General features: G+C 36.7%; 1 protein-coding gene across 38 annotated transcripts in view; it reads left to right on the top strand.

The window, feature by feature from the left end:
* LOC149789875 (uncharacterized) overlaps positions 1-17683 on the top strand; it is a 704306-nt gene that overhangs the window by 97591 nt on the left and 589032 nt on the right. For all 38 annotated transcript variants that reach the window (XR_016423748.1, XM_089971883.1, XM_089971882.1 and 35 more), the window contains 6 exons: positions 1090-1449; positions 3524-3741; positions 5889-6226; positions 7698-7895; positions 8885-9172; positions 15587-16029. Coding sequence is in view for 37 of the 38 variants with exons in the window: in XM_089971883.1 (XP_089828009.1) it covers positions 1090-1449; positions 3524-3741; positions 5889-6226; positions 7698-7895; positions 8885-9172; positions 15587-16029 (1845 nt within the window). In the remaining variant the exon portion in view is untranslated. The remainder of the gene's footprint in view (positions 1-1089; positions 1450-3523; positions 3742-5888; positions 6227-7697; positions 7896-8884; positions 9173-15586; positions 16030-17683) is intronic.

Consider the following 17683-nt stretch of genomic DNA (forward strand, 5'->3'; position numbering starts at 1 on the left):
GGCATATCAATCCTGGTATATAAAGCAAATGTGATAGATCATGGCATATCAATCCTGGTATGTAAAGCAAACGTGATAGATCATGGTATATCAATCCTGGTATGTAAAGCAAATGTGATAGATCATGGCATATCAATCCTGGTATGTAAAGCAAACGTGATAGATCGTGGCATATCAATCCTGGTATGCAAAGCAAATGTGATAGATCATGGCATATCAATCCTGGTATGTAAAGCAAATGTGATAGATCATGGCATATCAATCCTGGTATGCAAAGCAAATGTGATAGATCATGGCATATCAATCCTGGTATGTAAAGCAAATGTGATAGATCGTGGCATATCAATCCTGGTATGTAAAGCAAATGTGATAGATCATGGCATATCAATCCTCGTATGTAAAGCAAATGTGATAGATCATGGCATATCAGTCCTGGTATGTAAAGCAAATGTGATAGATCAGTGATGCCTCTTCATTCAATTTTTTTATCTTTTATATGAAATATTCTCACAAAACCAGTCATGTTTGCTCATAAGGTAAATCTTGAGGTGTGAATAGATACAAAATCATTTCAAATCTTGATGCAGTGAATAGATATAAAATCATTTCATATTTGTTGCCTTTCCTACTACTATCTTGGATATAAGGGCACTGGGTGCCAGAATGGTCTAAAGTGCTTGATGTTACCAAACACTGCCATCTCACATCTGTCTGCATGGGTTCAAGTCTTGGGCTTGGCTAATATGGGTATGTGAGAAAGATGCCAATAGCTTCCTGTGGGTCGGTGTTTCTTACCAGGGTTTTTCCAAATTCCTCCTTCACCAGTTATTCTGGCTGCTATGTATACCCTTTCCTTTGCTGAGAAATGGTGTTAAACCCAACAACAACAACAGTCTTGGATGTATTTACAAATAACACAAATACAGATACACAGATTTATTAGAATTTTTTACAATAGGAATACCTTACTTGAAATATATTGACAGAGAGTACATTACTTAGAACTGGATACATTTTTTACATATCTTGAAAAACTGCATAGAAATTATAAATGGACTAGTTATTTCATGAAGCATTTATTGATTTCAGATTACAGCCTTTGCTGATGTTCACAGTCTGACAATCCCAGAAGCATTTGAAGAAGATGGTGGCATGTACATAGTCAAAGCAGCCAACACAGCTGGAGATGCCAAATGTTATTCTAAATTAACAGTCAAACCTACTCCTGAGCCAAGGGGGGAGATCACGACTGTCCGTAGAACAGTTGAGCCAAGGGGGGAGATCATGACTGTCCGTAGAACAATTGAGACGAGGCAGACAACTGTCAAACAGGAACCTGTCCTAAAAGAGTCACCACCAGAATTGATGAGACTCTTTGTTGATAAAGTGGTAAAACCTGGGGACTCTGTCACTTTTGAATGTGCAGTTTCAGGAAGTCCAAAACCAAAGGTATGCTCTTTTCTTAACTACTTTCTATGATAGGACCTGCATGGTTGTGTAATTTTTTCTTGATGAAAATTAGTGTGGAGATGTCTTCATGTAGATGGCCTGAAATGAAAAAGATTAAATTAGTGTGGAGATGTCTTCATGTAGATGGCCTGAAATGAGAAAGATTAAATTAGTGTGGAGATGACTTCATGTAGATGGCCTGAAATGAAAAAGATTAAATTAGTGTGGAGATGTCTTCATGTAGATGGCCTGAAATGAAAAAGATTAAATTAGTGTGGAGATGTCTTCATGTAGATGGCCTGAAATGAGAAAGATTAAATTAGTATGGAGATGTCTTCATGTAGATGGCCTGAAATGAAAAAGATTAAATTAGTGTGGAGATGTCTTCATGTAGATGGCCTGAAATAAAAAAGATTAAATTAGTGTGGAGATGTCTTCATGTAGATGGCCTGAAATGAAAAAGATTAAATTAGTGTGGAGATGTCTTCATGTAGATGGCCTGAAATGAAAAAGATTAAATTAGTGTGGAGATGTCTTCATGTAGATGGCCTGAAATGAAAAAGATTAAATTAGTGTGGAGATGTCTTAATGTAGATGGCCTGAAATGAAAAAGATTAAATTAGTATGGAGATGTCTTCATGTAGATGGCCTGAAATGAAAAAGATTAAATTAGTATGGAGATGTCTTCATGTAGATGGCCTGAAATGAAAAAGATTAAATTAGTGTGGAGATGTCTTCATGTAGATGGCCTGAAATGAAAAAGATTAAATTAGTATGGAGATGTCTTCATGTAGATGGCCTGAAATGAAAAAGATTAAATTAGTGTGGAGATGTCTTCATGTAGATGGCCTGAAATGAAAAAGATTAAATTAGTATGGAGATGTCTTCATGTAGATGGCCTGAAATGAAAAAGATTAAATTAGTGTGGAGATGTCTTCATGTAGATGGCCTGAAATGAAAAAGATTAAATTAGTGTGGAGATGTCTTCATGTAGATGGCCTGAAATGAAAAAGATTAAATTAGTATGGAGATGTCTTCATGTAGATGGCCTGAAATGAAAAAGATTAGATTAGTATGGAGATGTCTTCATGTAGATGGCCTGAAATGAAAAAGATTAAATTAGTATGGAGATGTCTTCATGTAGATGGCCTGAAATGAAAAAGATTAGATTAGTATGGAGATGTCTTCATGTAGATGGCCTGAAATGAAAAAAAATTAGATTTTCTTACTTAGCTGCATAAAAGGTCAGCTGACCATCATTGGAGTTTCTTGTTTCATGCGATGATAATGTAATAATAAGGTGAGCTGACCATCATTGGGGTTTCTTGTTTCATGCGATGATAATGTAATAATAAGGTCAGCTGACCATCATTGGGGTTTCTTGTTTCATGCGATGATAATGTAATAATAAGGTCAGCTGACCATCATTGGGGTTTCTTGTTTCATGCGCTGATAATGTAATAATAAGGTCAGCTGACCATCATTGGGGTTTCTTGTTTCATGCGATGATAATGTAATAATAAGGTCATCTGACCATCATTGGGGTTTCTTGTTTCATGCAATGATAATGTAATAAAAAGGTAAGCTGACCATCATTGGGGTTTCTTGTTTCATGCAATGATAATGTAATAATAAGGTGAGAAAATTTATCATGATAAAAATATTTAATTTTGAGCTATAGTGCAGACAGAATATGTGTCTTGACATCCATTTAAAATTTTTGTCTTCCAGGATGCTACGTGTATGCAACTTTTGTTGTAAAAAAGCATACCTGGTATTATATTTGTAAAAGGGTGGGGGAAAAACCCCCATATATTTTGAGTATGTCATGAATCAGTACTTTTAAGTATGTTGCACAAATATAGAATTTGACATAGTTCATTCAAACATTGATAGCATTTTCTTTTGCAAGTACACTAATGCCCTATCATGGAGATTGTACTTTGACCTTCTTGTTAACACAAGTTATTTTTTTCAGGTATTCTGACTTTTAGTGAAATATTTACAAAAGCAAAGATTTTTTCTGAGTAAAAGTCCACACAAAAGATTTCTTTTCTCCTTTTTTTTTGAATAGGTGACATGGTATTTTAATGGAGAACCCTTAGTGTCCCAGGATTATATTGTCAGTATGGAAGGTAATCGACACACACTGTACATTCCTGAGGTGTTTGATGAGGATGCGGGTAGGTTTGCAATCACGGCAGAAAATAATGCTGGCAAGGCTACATGCTCTGCACTCCTGATTGTGGAGGAGGAAAAACCACTCAAGAGCAGGACATTTGAGTCACAAGTGTGAGTTATATATATCTTTGTGTATTTAATTTCTAAATAGCTTTTAAAAAAGTCACTTATAATCAAAATACATATGTACATTTAAACATACTACTGTGTTCAAATAACATGGTAGACAGTTATTGTACATGTATATTTGAGGGCTATTAGGTCTGTTGGCAGTGTGGTTATTGTTATGTTTTTCAACTTGGCTTGATAACATTTGTGTAGCTTGGACCTGTGCCATGTACTTGTATCAGTGGTGTAGATTTAACTTGTGCCATGTACTTGTATCAGTGGTGTAGATTTAACTTGTGCCATATACTTTTATCAGTTGTGCAGGTTGAACATGTGCCATGTACATGTCTAATTTGTGTAGCTTGAAGTTGTGCCATGCACTCATGCCGGACGAGATGTTGAAATGGGTGGAAAGCAGATGGCAGCATAGAGCTATTGGCATCATGAACAGTGTTAATAATTTTCAGTAAAGCAGTTAGGAAGTTATTAGCAAGATGGGTACATCATAGTGTGGTTTGCAGGTGTAACAGTGTTCTGCCGTAGAGTAGGGTATCATTCATATATATATATACTATAGTGCCTTATACATAAACCTTATGGGGACACCATCCATCTGAATTTTTCACATACAAATGTTGCTTGAAATCTGTTGTAGAAAGCTCATTAGCAGAATAAACCAAAAATGCATTCTTGTCTTTTCTGACTGGATTTTTTATATATTTTCAGATAAACTAAAATGATTTAGTACCTCTTTTATTGTGAACATTTAGCTGATTGGACCAAGCATAATAACACTTTTGGCTCAGCATAATAACACTTCAGGCCAAGCATTATAACACTTTTGGCTCCGCATAATAACACTTGGCTCAGCATAATAGCACTTCAGGCCAAGCATAATAACACTTTTGGCTAAGCATAATAGCACTTCAGGCCAAGCATTATAACACTTTGGGCCAAGCATAATAGCACTTCAGGCCAAGCATAATAACACTTTTGGCTAAGCATACTAACAGTGGGCTAAGCATAACAATGCAAGCAATAAATTGATGAAGAAATTTATTTTTACTAGAGTTACACAATATGTGCATAGAATATTGTTTGAAAAAAATACTTTCATACTTATAAATCATTAATAACTAAAATTCTTTGCTACATGGAATTTAAAAAGAGTGTATTTGTGGGTTACTTAAGAAAATATAGTAGATAAAGGGGACAGTCAGTTTGTATTGTACTTTGTTATTTGTAGTAGATATAAGGGGACAGTCAGTTTGTATTGTAAGCAGACAGTCAGTTTGTATTGTAAGCGGACAGTCAGTTTGTATTGTAAGCGGACAGTCAGTTTGTATTGTAAGCGGACAGTCAGTTTGTATTGTAAGGGGACAGTCAGTTTGTATTATAAGCGGACAGTCAGTTTGTATTGTAAGGGGACAGTCAGTTTGTATTGTAAGGGGACAGTCAGTTTGTATTGTAAGCGGACAGTCAGTTTGTATTGTAAGCGGACAGTCAGTTTGTATTGTAAGCGGACAGTCAGTTTGTATTGTAAGGGGACAGTAAGTTTGTATTGTAAGCGGACAGTCAGTTTGTATTGTAAGCGGACAGTCAGTTTGTATTGTAAGGGGGTAGTCAGTTTGTATTGTAAGGGGGTAGTCAGTTTGTACTGTACTTTGGTAAATGTAGAAGATTGAAGTTTTTTTCAGTACATGGTTTACTTGGCCTTCTATTTACATCATTTGATGGGAAGAAAGATGACAAAGAGAATGTTCAGTTTGAACAGTTATATGATTGAGTTTGTGTTTCATTCTACTATATAGCTTCATCAATAGTTACAGTCTTCGTTGTAATACAGTTCATTCAGGCTATATTGTAATACATTATTGCTAAAGTCCATATTGTAATACATTATTGCCAGTCCATATTGTAATACATTATTACCAGAGTCTCTATTGTGATACGCTATTGCCAGAGTCTGTGTTGTAATACATTATTGCCAGTCTGTATTGTGATTTATTGCTATCAAACTAGATGTTTTACTGACCTAGATATTATGTATGCCAACACATCTTCAGACCTGTAACGTACAGTTAATACTCATTTCAGTATCAGCTTCTCACATATTGTTTTCTTTATCAATGTCCATTTTTATTTATCAGAACCCGGCAGCAGGTCACTCGCGAGGTTACAAAGAAGATAATGTCAGAGACTCGTGTGAGCCAATCAGTCATCAAACTGCAGGAGCAGCCAACTTATATACCATCATATGAACAGCATGCTACAACAATCTTGACACAGATTCCAGACAAATACCAGCCAATTGAACCAATCAGAGCCACTGGCCATTATGCTACCACCATTACCACAGATTTACCACCCAAATTCCAGGCAGTGGATCTCACAATTTCGGTCCCTATACCACCTAAATTCATCCAGGCACTGAAAAATATCACTGCTATGGAAGGAACTAAAGTGATGTTTGAGGGGGTGGTGACAGGTAGGAGCTTCAAGTTGATCCCTGTCATCATTGACTTCTGCTTCCTTTGTTTGTACATTAACTCCAGGGACAAGTTAAATACAGTTGTACCAGTTTAGTTCAAACATAGGTTCTGCAGATTTTGCTTATGAATCACCAAATTATTGAATCTTTCATGATTTTTCCCCCTAGATTATCAAAATTGTATCATTAGTCATTTGTATGCATAGGAAATTCATGGCAGTCCTGGATTTATCATTAGAAAGAACTATAGTAATGTTATTTAGAACTTGAATGATGTCACATGTCAGTTTTTATCATATGACTGTTGTGTTACTTTTAGACATAAACCCAAATGTTAGTATACATGTTTTATGGTTTCATGTTAATATATTATAACATCAGAAGTTTTTGTAATGCTGTGTGCATTTTTTGTTGAAAATCAGTATTTTTTTGTCATGTAATAAATCTTACAGTTATGTTAATTGAAATTGAAACTTATGAAACTCATTGAATAATTTAAATTTTATGCTTGCTATTTCTCATAGAAAAGTAATTATTTAAGTTACATTTGGAAAGAGTATACTGTTAGATTATATCCCTAAATTGTATATTTGATGTGAAATCTCTTTTTCTGCATTCCAAAAAGAAGCATAAAAATCCATTACAGCACTGTATATGGATTGTGTTGATGTACCAGTAAACCCTGTACATACATCAGTAAGCATTATGGCACTATATAGCCAGGATTGAGTTGATGTGCCAGTAAACCCTGTACATACATCAGTAAGCATTATGTCACTATATAGTCAGGATTGTGTTGATGTTTGTAAACCCAGTACATACATCAGTAAGTATTATGTCACTATATAGTCAGGATTGTGTTGATGAGCCAGTAAACCCTGTACATACATAAGTAAGTATTATGGCACTATATAGCCAGGATTGTGTTGATGTGCCAGTAAACCCTGTACATAATCAGTAAGCATTATGGCACTATATAGCCAGGATTGTGTTGATGTGCCAGTAAACCCTGTACATAATCAGTAAGCTTTACAGCACTATATAGCCAGGATTGTGTTAATGTGCCAGTAAACCCTGTACATAATCAGTAAGCATTATGGCACTATATAGCCAGGATTGTGTTGATGTGCCAGTAAACCCTGTACATAATCAGTAAGCTTTACAGCACTATATAGCCAGGATTGTGTTGATGTGCCAGTAAACCCTGTACATAATCAGAATTTTTACAACACTACATAGCCAGGATTGTGTTGATGTGCCAGGAAATGCTGTAATTGATAGTATCCCTGTCTAAACTTCTTTATGTTGTCATTTTCTGTCACTGACAGTGCAAATAAAAAGAGATGTAGGCAGAAGTTTCTAATGTCAGTAAGTCCTATCTTGAAAGAATCTGAGTATGATTGACATGAAGGAGAGTATTGCATGAAATTATTTTAGTTTACTGACAACGAATGGTGTTTTCTCTAAGGCAAACCAGAACCAACCATTAAATGGTATCAGCGTGACAAGGAGCTTACGGATCAGCCAGATTTTCAGATTTCATACAAGGATTGCCGTGTGACATTAACAATACCCGAGGCCTTCCCTGAAGATTCAGGACAGTATTCATGTATTGCAGCAAATGAGGCAGGAAAAGCTACGAGTTCAGCAGAGCTTATTGTCAGAGGTTGAATTTTACTTTTCAGTTTCACATAACATACCATGTGATTGTAAACCTTAAATAACTTGTGGTGTGCTAATTCATAAGTTGTAATTTTTAAATATTGTCATAACGTTGAGAGAATATTTTGTATCTTGATTTAAATTGGATGGATATAGTCAGAGGTTATGATGGCAGTGATAGTTACAGTATAGTGATATTCAAAGCATGATAATTCATATCAGATTGTTCAAACAACTGAGTGTTCACAACAAATTTACACAATTTTTGTTGTCTAAAAAAAAATCTTGTTATCAGTAGCTCATGCAATTATTGTTTTGAATTTTGAGAAACAACTTAATGAGTGACTGCATAATTTTAGGGGTTAAGGCTGAAAGAATTTTAAAAATCAGACAGGGATCGGACTTTTGGGATAACTTGCATTTAGGGTTGAGGAAGAAGTCCGTTGATTTTTTAGTCAAATGGTCAAATAATCAAGGTCACTGTGACTGAAGTAATACAAATCATTTCTGCACAGTAGTATCATATCAATATTACAGAGTTCAACCAAACATTGTGTATGGCCTGCACTTTAGGTAAGGAAGAAGTACATCAATTTTGTGGTCAAAAGGTCATAACTCGAGGCAAATTTAGCAGAAAAAAAGGGTTTCTGCACAATAACATTAGTTCTACATCACATACCTCAACCAAACATTGTGAATGCCTTGCACTTATGGTAAGGAAGAATTCTCTTTGGGGGTAAAAAGGTCAAGGTCACTATGATTGAAAGAAGGAAAATTATCGCTGCACCATTTTTTTTTTCTCATCTACATCTTGTACTTTTAAATATGGGTGGGCATGTAATGAGGTGTTCATGGTACTCTTGCTAACTTTAATTTTGCTAATTTTAGCTTTAGTATTTCAGTTATAATTTTAAATTTGAAATATCTGCATAAACATTTTCAAACTCCAGTTGATATTATTGAAGTATATTATTTATCTTGTTTATCCTTCAGCATCAGTGACCCCACCATCTTTCACAGAGAGGTTGTATGACATCTCCATCAAGGAAGGGGAGCCAGTTCGCCTAACTGTCAGAGTTGCAGGGCACCCTCCCCCAGAGGTCACATGGTACCGGGAGGGGTCAAAAATTGTCAGCTCACCAGACTTTGAAATAATTCAAGAAGGAGATGTCCACTTTTTATACATCCCTGAAGTTTTCTATGAAGATGAGGGAAAATACACAGTCAAGGCTAGCAACGAGGCTGGACAGGCAGCATGCACTGCTAGCCTCAGTGTTGAAGGTATTTCTTGGTTTCTTTTAATTTTCACAACATTCCATTGTGACTTAGACACAGTTGTTATCATATTTAATTATAACTTATACCTATGAAGATGTCAATATTTGGCTTGATTGTTCATATATGTGCAGTAATGTTTGAACGGATTCCATCTAAATGTATTGAATTAAAAATGACTTGGTCATGTTGAAAATGAATGCATGATTTCCATGCAAAATTGATGCATTTCTGAACAGTTAGATTTGTTCAGATTATAATTTAGAATTTCTTCTTCTTTTTCATGTGAACTCAGTTTAAAACATTATGATGATGTACCATGAGAGAAAATCTTGTGACAAGTTTTAAACCTATATTTAAGGATGTTAGATCTACATTTATTTTTTTAATTTTACAAAAACATCTTTACCTTTTATATTTTATCTTGTTGTGCATCAAGCTCATAATTGTTTGTAAGGATTTATTTATTCTTTTAGTATGTTACCCAATCATAATACTGTAGGAGAACTACTTCCACATCACAAATCTAGCCCTCCCAAATAACACTTTTAGCTAAAAGAAGCTGAAAGCAACTCACCTCTGTCTGTGTGGGTTCGTGTCTAGGATTCAGCAAATGTGGATATGTGAGAAAGCTTACCAGTAGCTGCTGGTGGGTTGGTGGTTCTTCCTGGGGTTTTCCTGGGTTCTTCCTCCACCATTAATACTGCATAGCCTATCATGTGCTGAAAAATGGCGTTAAACCCCACAACAACAACAACAACAGAAGCTAAAAGTTGTCTGCTCACATAGATGGTGATCAGGCAAAGTGATCTTTCCTTGGTGCAGCGATTGGTGGCAAATTCTGTGAATATCTCAGTTATTACTTCCACTTGTGCCAAGCAGCATGTTCTCATCAATAGGGATCCTGCAAAAATCCTCTACCAAGTTTCTGGAAACTCTACATTGACAAGTTGGAGGAGTCTTCACTTCCAAAGAGAAGTATACTCCTGTGTTTCCAACTTTTCTTTCTTCCTATAGCGACAAAGTTCTGCCTTTACAATTATCACATTGCCATCACTGATTAGTATTACATACTTGCACAGGTAGCCTATGCAACTTAACAATTGTTCTAGCTATAGTTTTAATTAGATGTGCATGCAAATCTGTAGAGGCTATGGAAAACATATGTATAATTTCCACTACAGCCAGATATATACAGGTAAGTTTTCCTATAGTAATGCAGTCTTAGCATCTAGGCACCAAGCTCCATTGAATTCACTTGTACAGGCCATCATTGAGCCTTCCTACAGTATTTATATATTGATGCTTCACTGCCCTTCATTAGGCCATTAGCTAGCACTAATTCATAGTTGTATATGTGATACTTTATTGATCTTATCTGTATAGAACATCATTTGGCCTTTTCTCACAGGTAAAATCATCTCATAATGGATATTATAGTACCTACTTTGTACGTATTAATATTGGTGCATCAGTTCCTTTTTTATGTGTAGGTTTTTATGTGTAATATAGAAAACTTGTTTATGTTACTATATAGCTTCCACCCTGGTCGGATAAGTGCAGTTTTCTACACATGGTTTACTTCATAGTGTCCAGTTCACACATGTTACTATAAGTAATGCTTGAGTGATTTTACCTGTTCAGGCTGTCAACAGTTGGCCATCCTACAGGTAAACTGTTACTAGACTTGATTATTTGCCTTCCAGTCCGTACATGTACATGCTATAAGTGACGCTCCAGTGATTCTTCATGTACCAGCAGTCAGAATTCATGTACTACAAGTCATTTGTGACCAGAGTTGATTATTTAGCATCCAGTTTCTACATCTTAATACTGAGGCTATAATTTTCTACCTGTGCCGGTCAAGTGCACCCCACTACAGGTATTTGTCACAGTGGGTAACCCTGCATGGTTTCTTACAAGTTTAAAGCAGGATGTTCACTACACTAAATGTACACTACACTAGGGTCTAATCTGTTCTGTCTTGCAGATTTTAGACCGTGGGTGAGACTGTCTGACAACCACTCACAGTGTGTCGGTTCTGTGGTTGCCATAACTTGAATAAATGTCAGACTTAAATATTATAGACACAAAAATCAATCGCAGCTTGGGGGATGATAACATCTGCCTGCACGCAAAGGTTTGAACCATTTCTTTTCTGGACAGTGAGATGGAGAGCAGCAACAGGCATCAGTTGTAATCTCACATATCAGATTTATCGACTGGATATTTGGATCAATATACCATACCCAGTCCCAACCTCAGGAACTGGACAACTGCCAGCCAAGATGGGCATGTTTCTTCACAACCAGACTTGGCCATATAACCCTAATCACAAAGCCACAACTACCATCAATCATACAGTGTCAGCCACCAGAAAACGAACTTGTCCAGTTCCACAATTTATATATGATACCCAGTTTATGGATGTAATGCCCAAGAATGCAATTCATGAAACCAGTCATATATGGATCAGTCCAACTTGCATAGTGCTGCTAGGCACTTCCTGCAGACAATGCCCAGTCTGTGCAGGCACTCTCATGGATCAGTCTAAACACATAGTGCTGTTTGTTACTTCCTGAGGAAGGCATACAGTTATACAGACACCCTCATGGATCAGTCTAACCACATAGTACCTCAAAACACCTTTGGTGTATGATATCCATCTTTGGGCTCAAGTTTCAAGAGATGTTTCTTCATCCACCTCAAGCTTCTGTCACCCAAGAGACTCTACTATGTGACACACTGGGGATCTGACTCATCATTGGTGCAAACATAGTTGTGGACTGTTACTGCAATGATACTGGCATTCAAGTTTTCTCATCATTGTTAGATTCTACTTGGATGAGTGAACTCCACCTTGCAAACTTGAACTGAAGTTTCCCACCCAATCCCATAAAGTGTCTGTCCTCATTTCTCCACATCACCAGCCTGGTCTACAGTTCTAACATCAGGTGAAATTATCTATGGAAGATCCTTTCAGTTTTCTCCCAATTGGATTCTTTATTGGTTACCACCATAGGACTCCTCATTATTGGTGATTCCTTGACACCTGAGGATTTGGCTCAATATCTTTTGCTGAATACTGAGGGAGAGAGCTAAGCAAACAGCCAAAAGTATCCTCTCAAACAGCAGATGCATGGACTGGTTATGTGGATCAAACACACTGTAACCCATCCCAACATAATGACTCAGATGATGTCCTCCCCACACAGTTGACCCACTTCTGTTTCAGCTGGACTATTCCATATATAAGGCATCATAGGATCCATGACAACAACATATACATGATAAGTCACAGTATCAATTCAGGGTACTCCACGATTTTAGTTGATGGAATAAGCAGGTTTATATTCATAGGGTAGGATGGTCCACTTCATAACAGAGACACAAAATAACTATGGCTGTAATAGCAGCTAACAGATCACAACAGATGGAAAAAAAGAGCAATGTAATGCTCTCTACTTCCACCTTACAGACCATTCATTGCCCAGTATACAGATGCAACCTTCATCATTGATTCTCTTCTTTAACCATCATTTTGATGGAATTCACAAAATTCCACCAACCTTCTCAGTCTCAGTTAAAGCAAAGGGATTTGCAAGGCAGCCAACAAGGTGGCAGTGATGTCCCTAGAGAGCATGCCACAGGGAAACAATCCTACAACTAAATGGAAGAGGCCCTCCCCCTTGTCATCCTTATCATAGATCCCAGTATGGAGAGAGCTCCATTATTTCATGGCTGATTAGGGAAGATTTACCATGACGTCATTGGGACCAAACAAGTTTTCTGGGAACTCGTTATCATGTTCAGTTCACTTACTAAGCCTTTCGCCAGAATTCGTCAGCTACAATGCAGCACTCATCAGGTGGTCCTTAACCTGGGCACATTAAGTGAACTGTTATGCTTTTGGATTTTAAATGGATTGCAACAATGGATCCTAATGCTGTCCATTATGTAAGAGTTTAACGTTGTTTTTTCTGAGTTCATCGTGGTATAAACTGTCAGTTGCCGACTCACACGGCAAATAACGCCCGAAGGGCGTTATGTAAGCTGTGTGAGTCGGCAACTGACAGTTTATACCACGATGAACTCAGAAAAAACAATGTTAAACTCTTATAATTGAAATTTTAATTATTTGTTATGTTATTTTGTTTGCATCATTAAAAAAACAGAAATTTTAATTGAGCGTAGTAATACATGTTTGTGGTTTTTTTGTTACGTAGCTATTTATTGCACTTGGGATGTCCAGCTTGATCGCAATAAGGTCATCATAATACCAGTCCTTCAACCAATGGAAGCCAAATTTTTTCAGTTATTTTTTGTTTGTTTGTTAGAATGTTGTTTTTCTTAAATGCTTACTTCATGTCTGCCTTAACTGGCGGTGTTTATCTAATGCTGTACACGTGACTCTATTTATAGAAGTGGAAAAGTAGTTCTCCTTACAGTTCATACAGAAATGAACGCAATTCGTTTTGATCACGTGGTAACATTCTGACCAATGGAAATGTTAGTTCCCTGTACCAGCTACTGGCATTGCAATTATGGAGACTGTGTAATCTTGTTGTCGGCAAGAACAACATTGACCTCGTACTGTTTCAACGTTCAGTTGACTAGATCTGGAATCAATGGACCAGCACATCTGGATCTTATTCAGTAGTTCTCTCAACAATTGGTGGAAAATCCCTCAGGTGAAATGGCCATTCACCGTAGAGGTATATGAAGGCAAAGGAATATAATCTCAGCAGAGCACACAAAAGTACTTTATACCAATATGGACATCAATAGTTAACTTCCATTGATGAGAAACAGTTAGTACCAATAACAGTTGAACCTACTGTTCCACAATCACTGGCATACTGTGCTGTCATGGAAGAGAGGATATTAAACAAACCAAAGACATATCTGATCTTCTTTTCTTTGGGATTCCACCTGGCAGATGACATTGACCCTTGCCCAAGTGCAGGTTATCATGGGTATTAACATGGTGGAACAAGACACCATTACTTAGTTCACCTATCTTATGAATCCTGCTTCTTCACTACTTTGGCAGTTAGCAGGCAAAATCAGCAATACATTTCTTATTGGTGGACCTATCTACTTGCAGTTCCTCCATGATAAATCAATATAGCTCATGAAGCCTGTGGTTTCATTGCCAAGAACAGACTTCCATTCATGAGGAATTATACATTGGTATTAATTTCTGTCTATTCTGGGCACTTCATCACAAGGTCATCAACAGGACCCAGTGCAAGCTTTGAAGCGGTATTTCAGGAATATTGAGCAGCTGCATTGAAGGAGATCATGCCTTGTTTTAGTTTCAAAGAGGTTAAGGATGATATATCAACATAGACATTTTCATGCTGAATAAGTGGGTTATCTCTCCTGCATATTGGACTAAACACACATCAATGAATTTGCTCCACATTTTGGCTCACAAAATTAGGATGGTTAGCACTATCATTGCATAGGAGTTAAACTGGAGATCCAAATACACTTCAGCAGTTCTTATCAGAGATCTCTCATCCTAAAATGCCCAAGTCGATCTGTAAGAACCTTTACCTGTGGCACAAAGGTTACCCTTCCAGATTGTTTGACAGCTACATATGGACATGATTTCATGATGTCCACTGGATATGTAGGAGGAAAAATGTTTCCTTTTTGAAGCTGCTTCCCGACAGATGGAGTCTTTTCAAGTCGGGTTATCTAGAAGTTGTCTCACATACCTTAGGGGACTGGTGATTATCTCTCCAGTGTAAGGGGATGTATCTCCCTCCACCTCTTACCTATTCTCCTAAGATACTCTGATTGGGGAAAGTGTTTAAAGAAGAAACCGATTTTTTCTAGTAAAATATGTTTCTTTAAGAATACTTATCCAATCATAATACACTCTCTAAGCCTCGCTGCAGTTACACCCATAGAGAGTGTACCTTACATTCCAGTAGTAACAGATATTCATGGAATTTGGCATCAGTACCAAGGGAAGGTCACTGTACAACCTCCACCTAGGCTGGCAGATAACTTTTAGCAAAATGTATTATCTGAGAGGGATGGATTTGTGAGGTAGTAGTAGTTCTCCTAAGGTATTATGATTGGAATGAGTGTTCTTTGTTTGCTACAGGTCCTTTTATGCATTTCATTTTCTTTAGAATGTAATCAGTATCTTATTGTCACATAAATATTTTTAATATCATTAAATCTTTGTGATGATCTGTAGAAATGACTTTGGCATTAATTATGGATTGAACCAAATAATTGCAAATTATGCAGTTGAAAATAATAACTGTAGTGTATGACTTTTTTCTGTGAAAATAAAACTCAGGTCCTCAACTTCATTTTTTTATATATTCATATAACATTTTGCATGAATAGTTGACTCTTGCAGTCATAGTTCATTTGCTTTTTTCTTAATTTTCACAGCTCAACCAATGGAAGAAGAGATCAGTCCAGAAGTTAAACCTATCAGTGAGGTTCGAGAACAGTTCGAACCTAAGAGAGCCCTAGCTGCAAAATCACTTCTGCATAAGCCTCCAGAAGAGGCACCAGAGGCTAAGGTGCCTAAACTTCAGCGCCCTTCTGAATTTACAAAGAAAGATCTCCTGAAGGAAGAACCAAAAAGATTCATAGAACAGGTGGATATTCAGGTCAAGGAAAAACGAGAACTGCCCATGTTTGAAAAGAGAATTCACTTGTTTGGAGCACCAGAAGGAGAGGCAATTAAACCAGTTCATGAGGACATAGAAAAGAAGAAAACAATCCCAAGGGAAACCAAACTGCCAGAATTAAAAGCCCCAACCAAACCAGAAAAAGTGCCAGAAAAACTAGCTGCTGTTACCAAAAAGGAAAAGCCAAGATTTACAAAGGTGAGTCAATTTTGCAGTAGTTATAAATGTATTACCTGAGAAACTTGGACCATCAAACTTTGCCCAGTACTGATTGAAGGCTGTATCTACAAAAAAGTTACTCTTGTAATGAAGTATCTACAAATCAGTACAAGGGTTTGCCTGGAGGTATCTATACATCTGTATAAGGTCTTGTCATGAAGTCCCTACAGTTCAGTATAAGGTCTTGTCATGAAGTCCCTACAGTTCAGTACAAGGTCTTGTCATGAAGTCCCTACAATTCAGTACAAGGTCTTGTCATAAAGTCCCTACAGTTCAGTATAAGGTCTTGCCATGAAGTCCCTACAATTCAGTACAAGGTCTTGTCATGAAGTCCTTCCAGTTCAGTATAGGGTTTTGTCATGAAGTTCCTACAGTTCCGTATAAGGTCTTGTCATGAAGTCCCTACAGTTCAGTATAAAATCTTGCCATGAAATCCCTACAATTCAGTACAAGGTCTTGTCATGAAGTCCCTACAATTCAGTACAAGGTCTTGTCATGAAGTCCCTCCAGTTCAGTATAAGGTCTTGTCATGAAGTCCCTACAGTTCTGTATAAGGTCTTGTCATGAAGTCCCTACAGTTCAGTATAAAATCTTGCCATGAAATCCCTACAATTCAGTACAAGGTCTTGTCATGAAGTCCCTACAATTCTGTACAAGGTCTTGTCATGAAGTCCCTACAATTCAGTACAAGGTCTTGTCATAAAGTCCCTACAGTTCAGTACAAGGTCTTGTCATGAAGTCCCTACAATTCAGTATGAGGTCTTGGCATGAAATATCTACAATTCAGTTCAGTGTGTTGTGATGAAGTATCTACAACTCATTGCAAGGTTTTGTTATGAAGTATCTACAACTCATTGCAAGGTTTTGTTATGAAGTATTTACAACTCATTGCAAGGTTTTGTTATGAAGTATCTACAACTCATTGCAGTGTTTTGTGATGAAGTATCTACAACGCATTGCAACATTTTATTATGAAGTATTTACAGTGCATTGCAAAGTTTTGTTATGAAGTATCTACAACTCATTGCAAGGTTTTGTTATGAAGTATTTACAACTCATTGCAACATTTTGTTATGAAGTATCTGCAACTCATTGCAAGGTTTTGTTATGAATTATTTACAACTCATTGCAAGGTTTTGTTATGAAGTATCTGTAACTCATTGCAAAGTTTTGTTATGAAGTATCTACAACTCATTGCAAGGTTTTGTTATGAAGTATCTACCACTCATTGCAACATTTTATTATGAAGTATTTACAGTGCATTGCAACATTTTGTTATGAAGTATCTACAACTCATTGCAAGATTTTGTTATGAAGTATCTACAACTCATTCATATATCTTGTTTATTTAAACTGTTACTAATCAGATCACAACCATTTAACAGTGTCAGGTAGCATTTCTCTTGTGCATTTATGATTAAAAGTCATGATTTTTTGAGGAAAGATTATGTTCCAAGGCCTTTTCAAGTGGTTTAGGTAAGATTAAACTTGCTTTACCCCAGAAAGAAATATGTGAGACAAAGGGTGTCATATAAATGAAAATTAAAGAATTACATGAGTAAAGGGTGTTGCTTATATGAAAATTTTGTATGAAGAAGTACATGAGAAAATGCTTAAATGTTTAATGACATTT

The sequence above is a fragment of the Sinohyriopsis cumingii genome, chromosome 10 (genome assembly GCF_028554795.1).
Source record: "Sinohyriopsis cumingii isolate HCF-2022 chromosome 10, ASM2855479v2, whole genome shotgun sequence".
NCBI lineage: Eukaryota > Metazoa > Mollusca > Bivalvia > Unionida > Unionidae > Sinohyriopsis > Sinohyriopsis cumingii.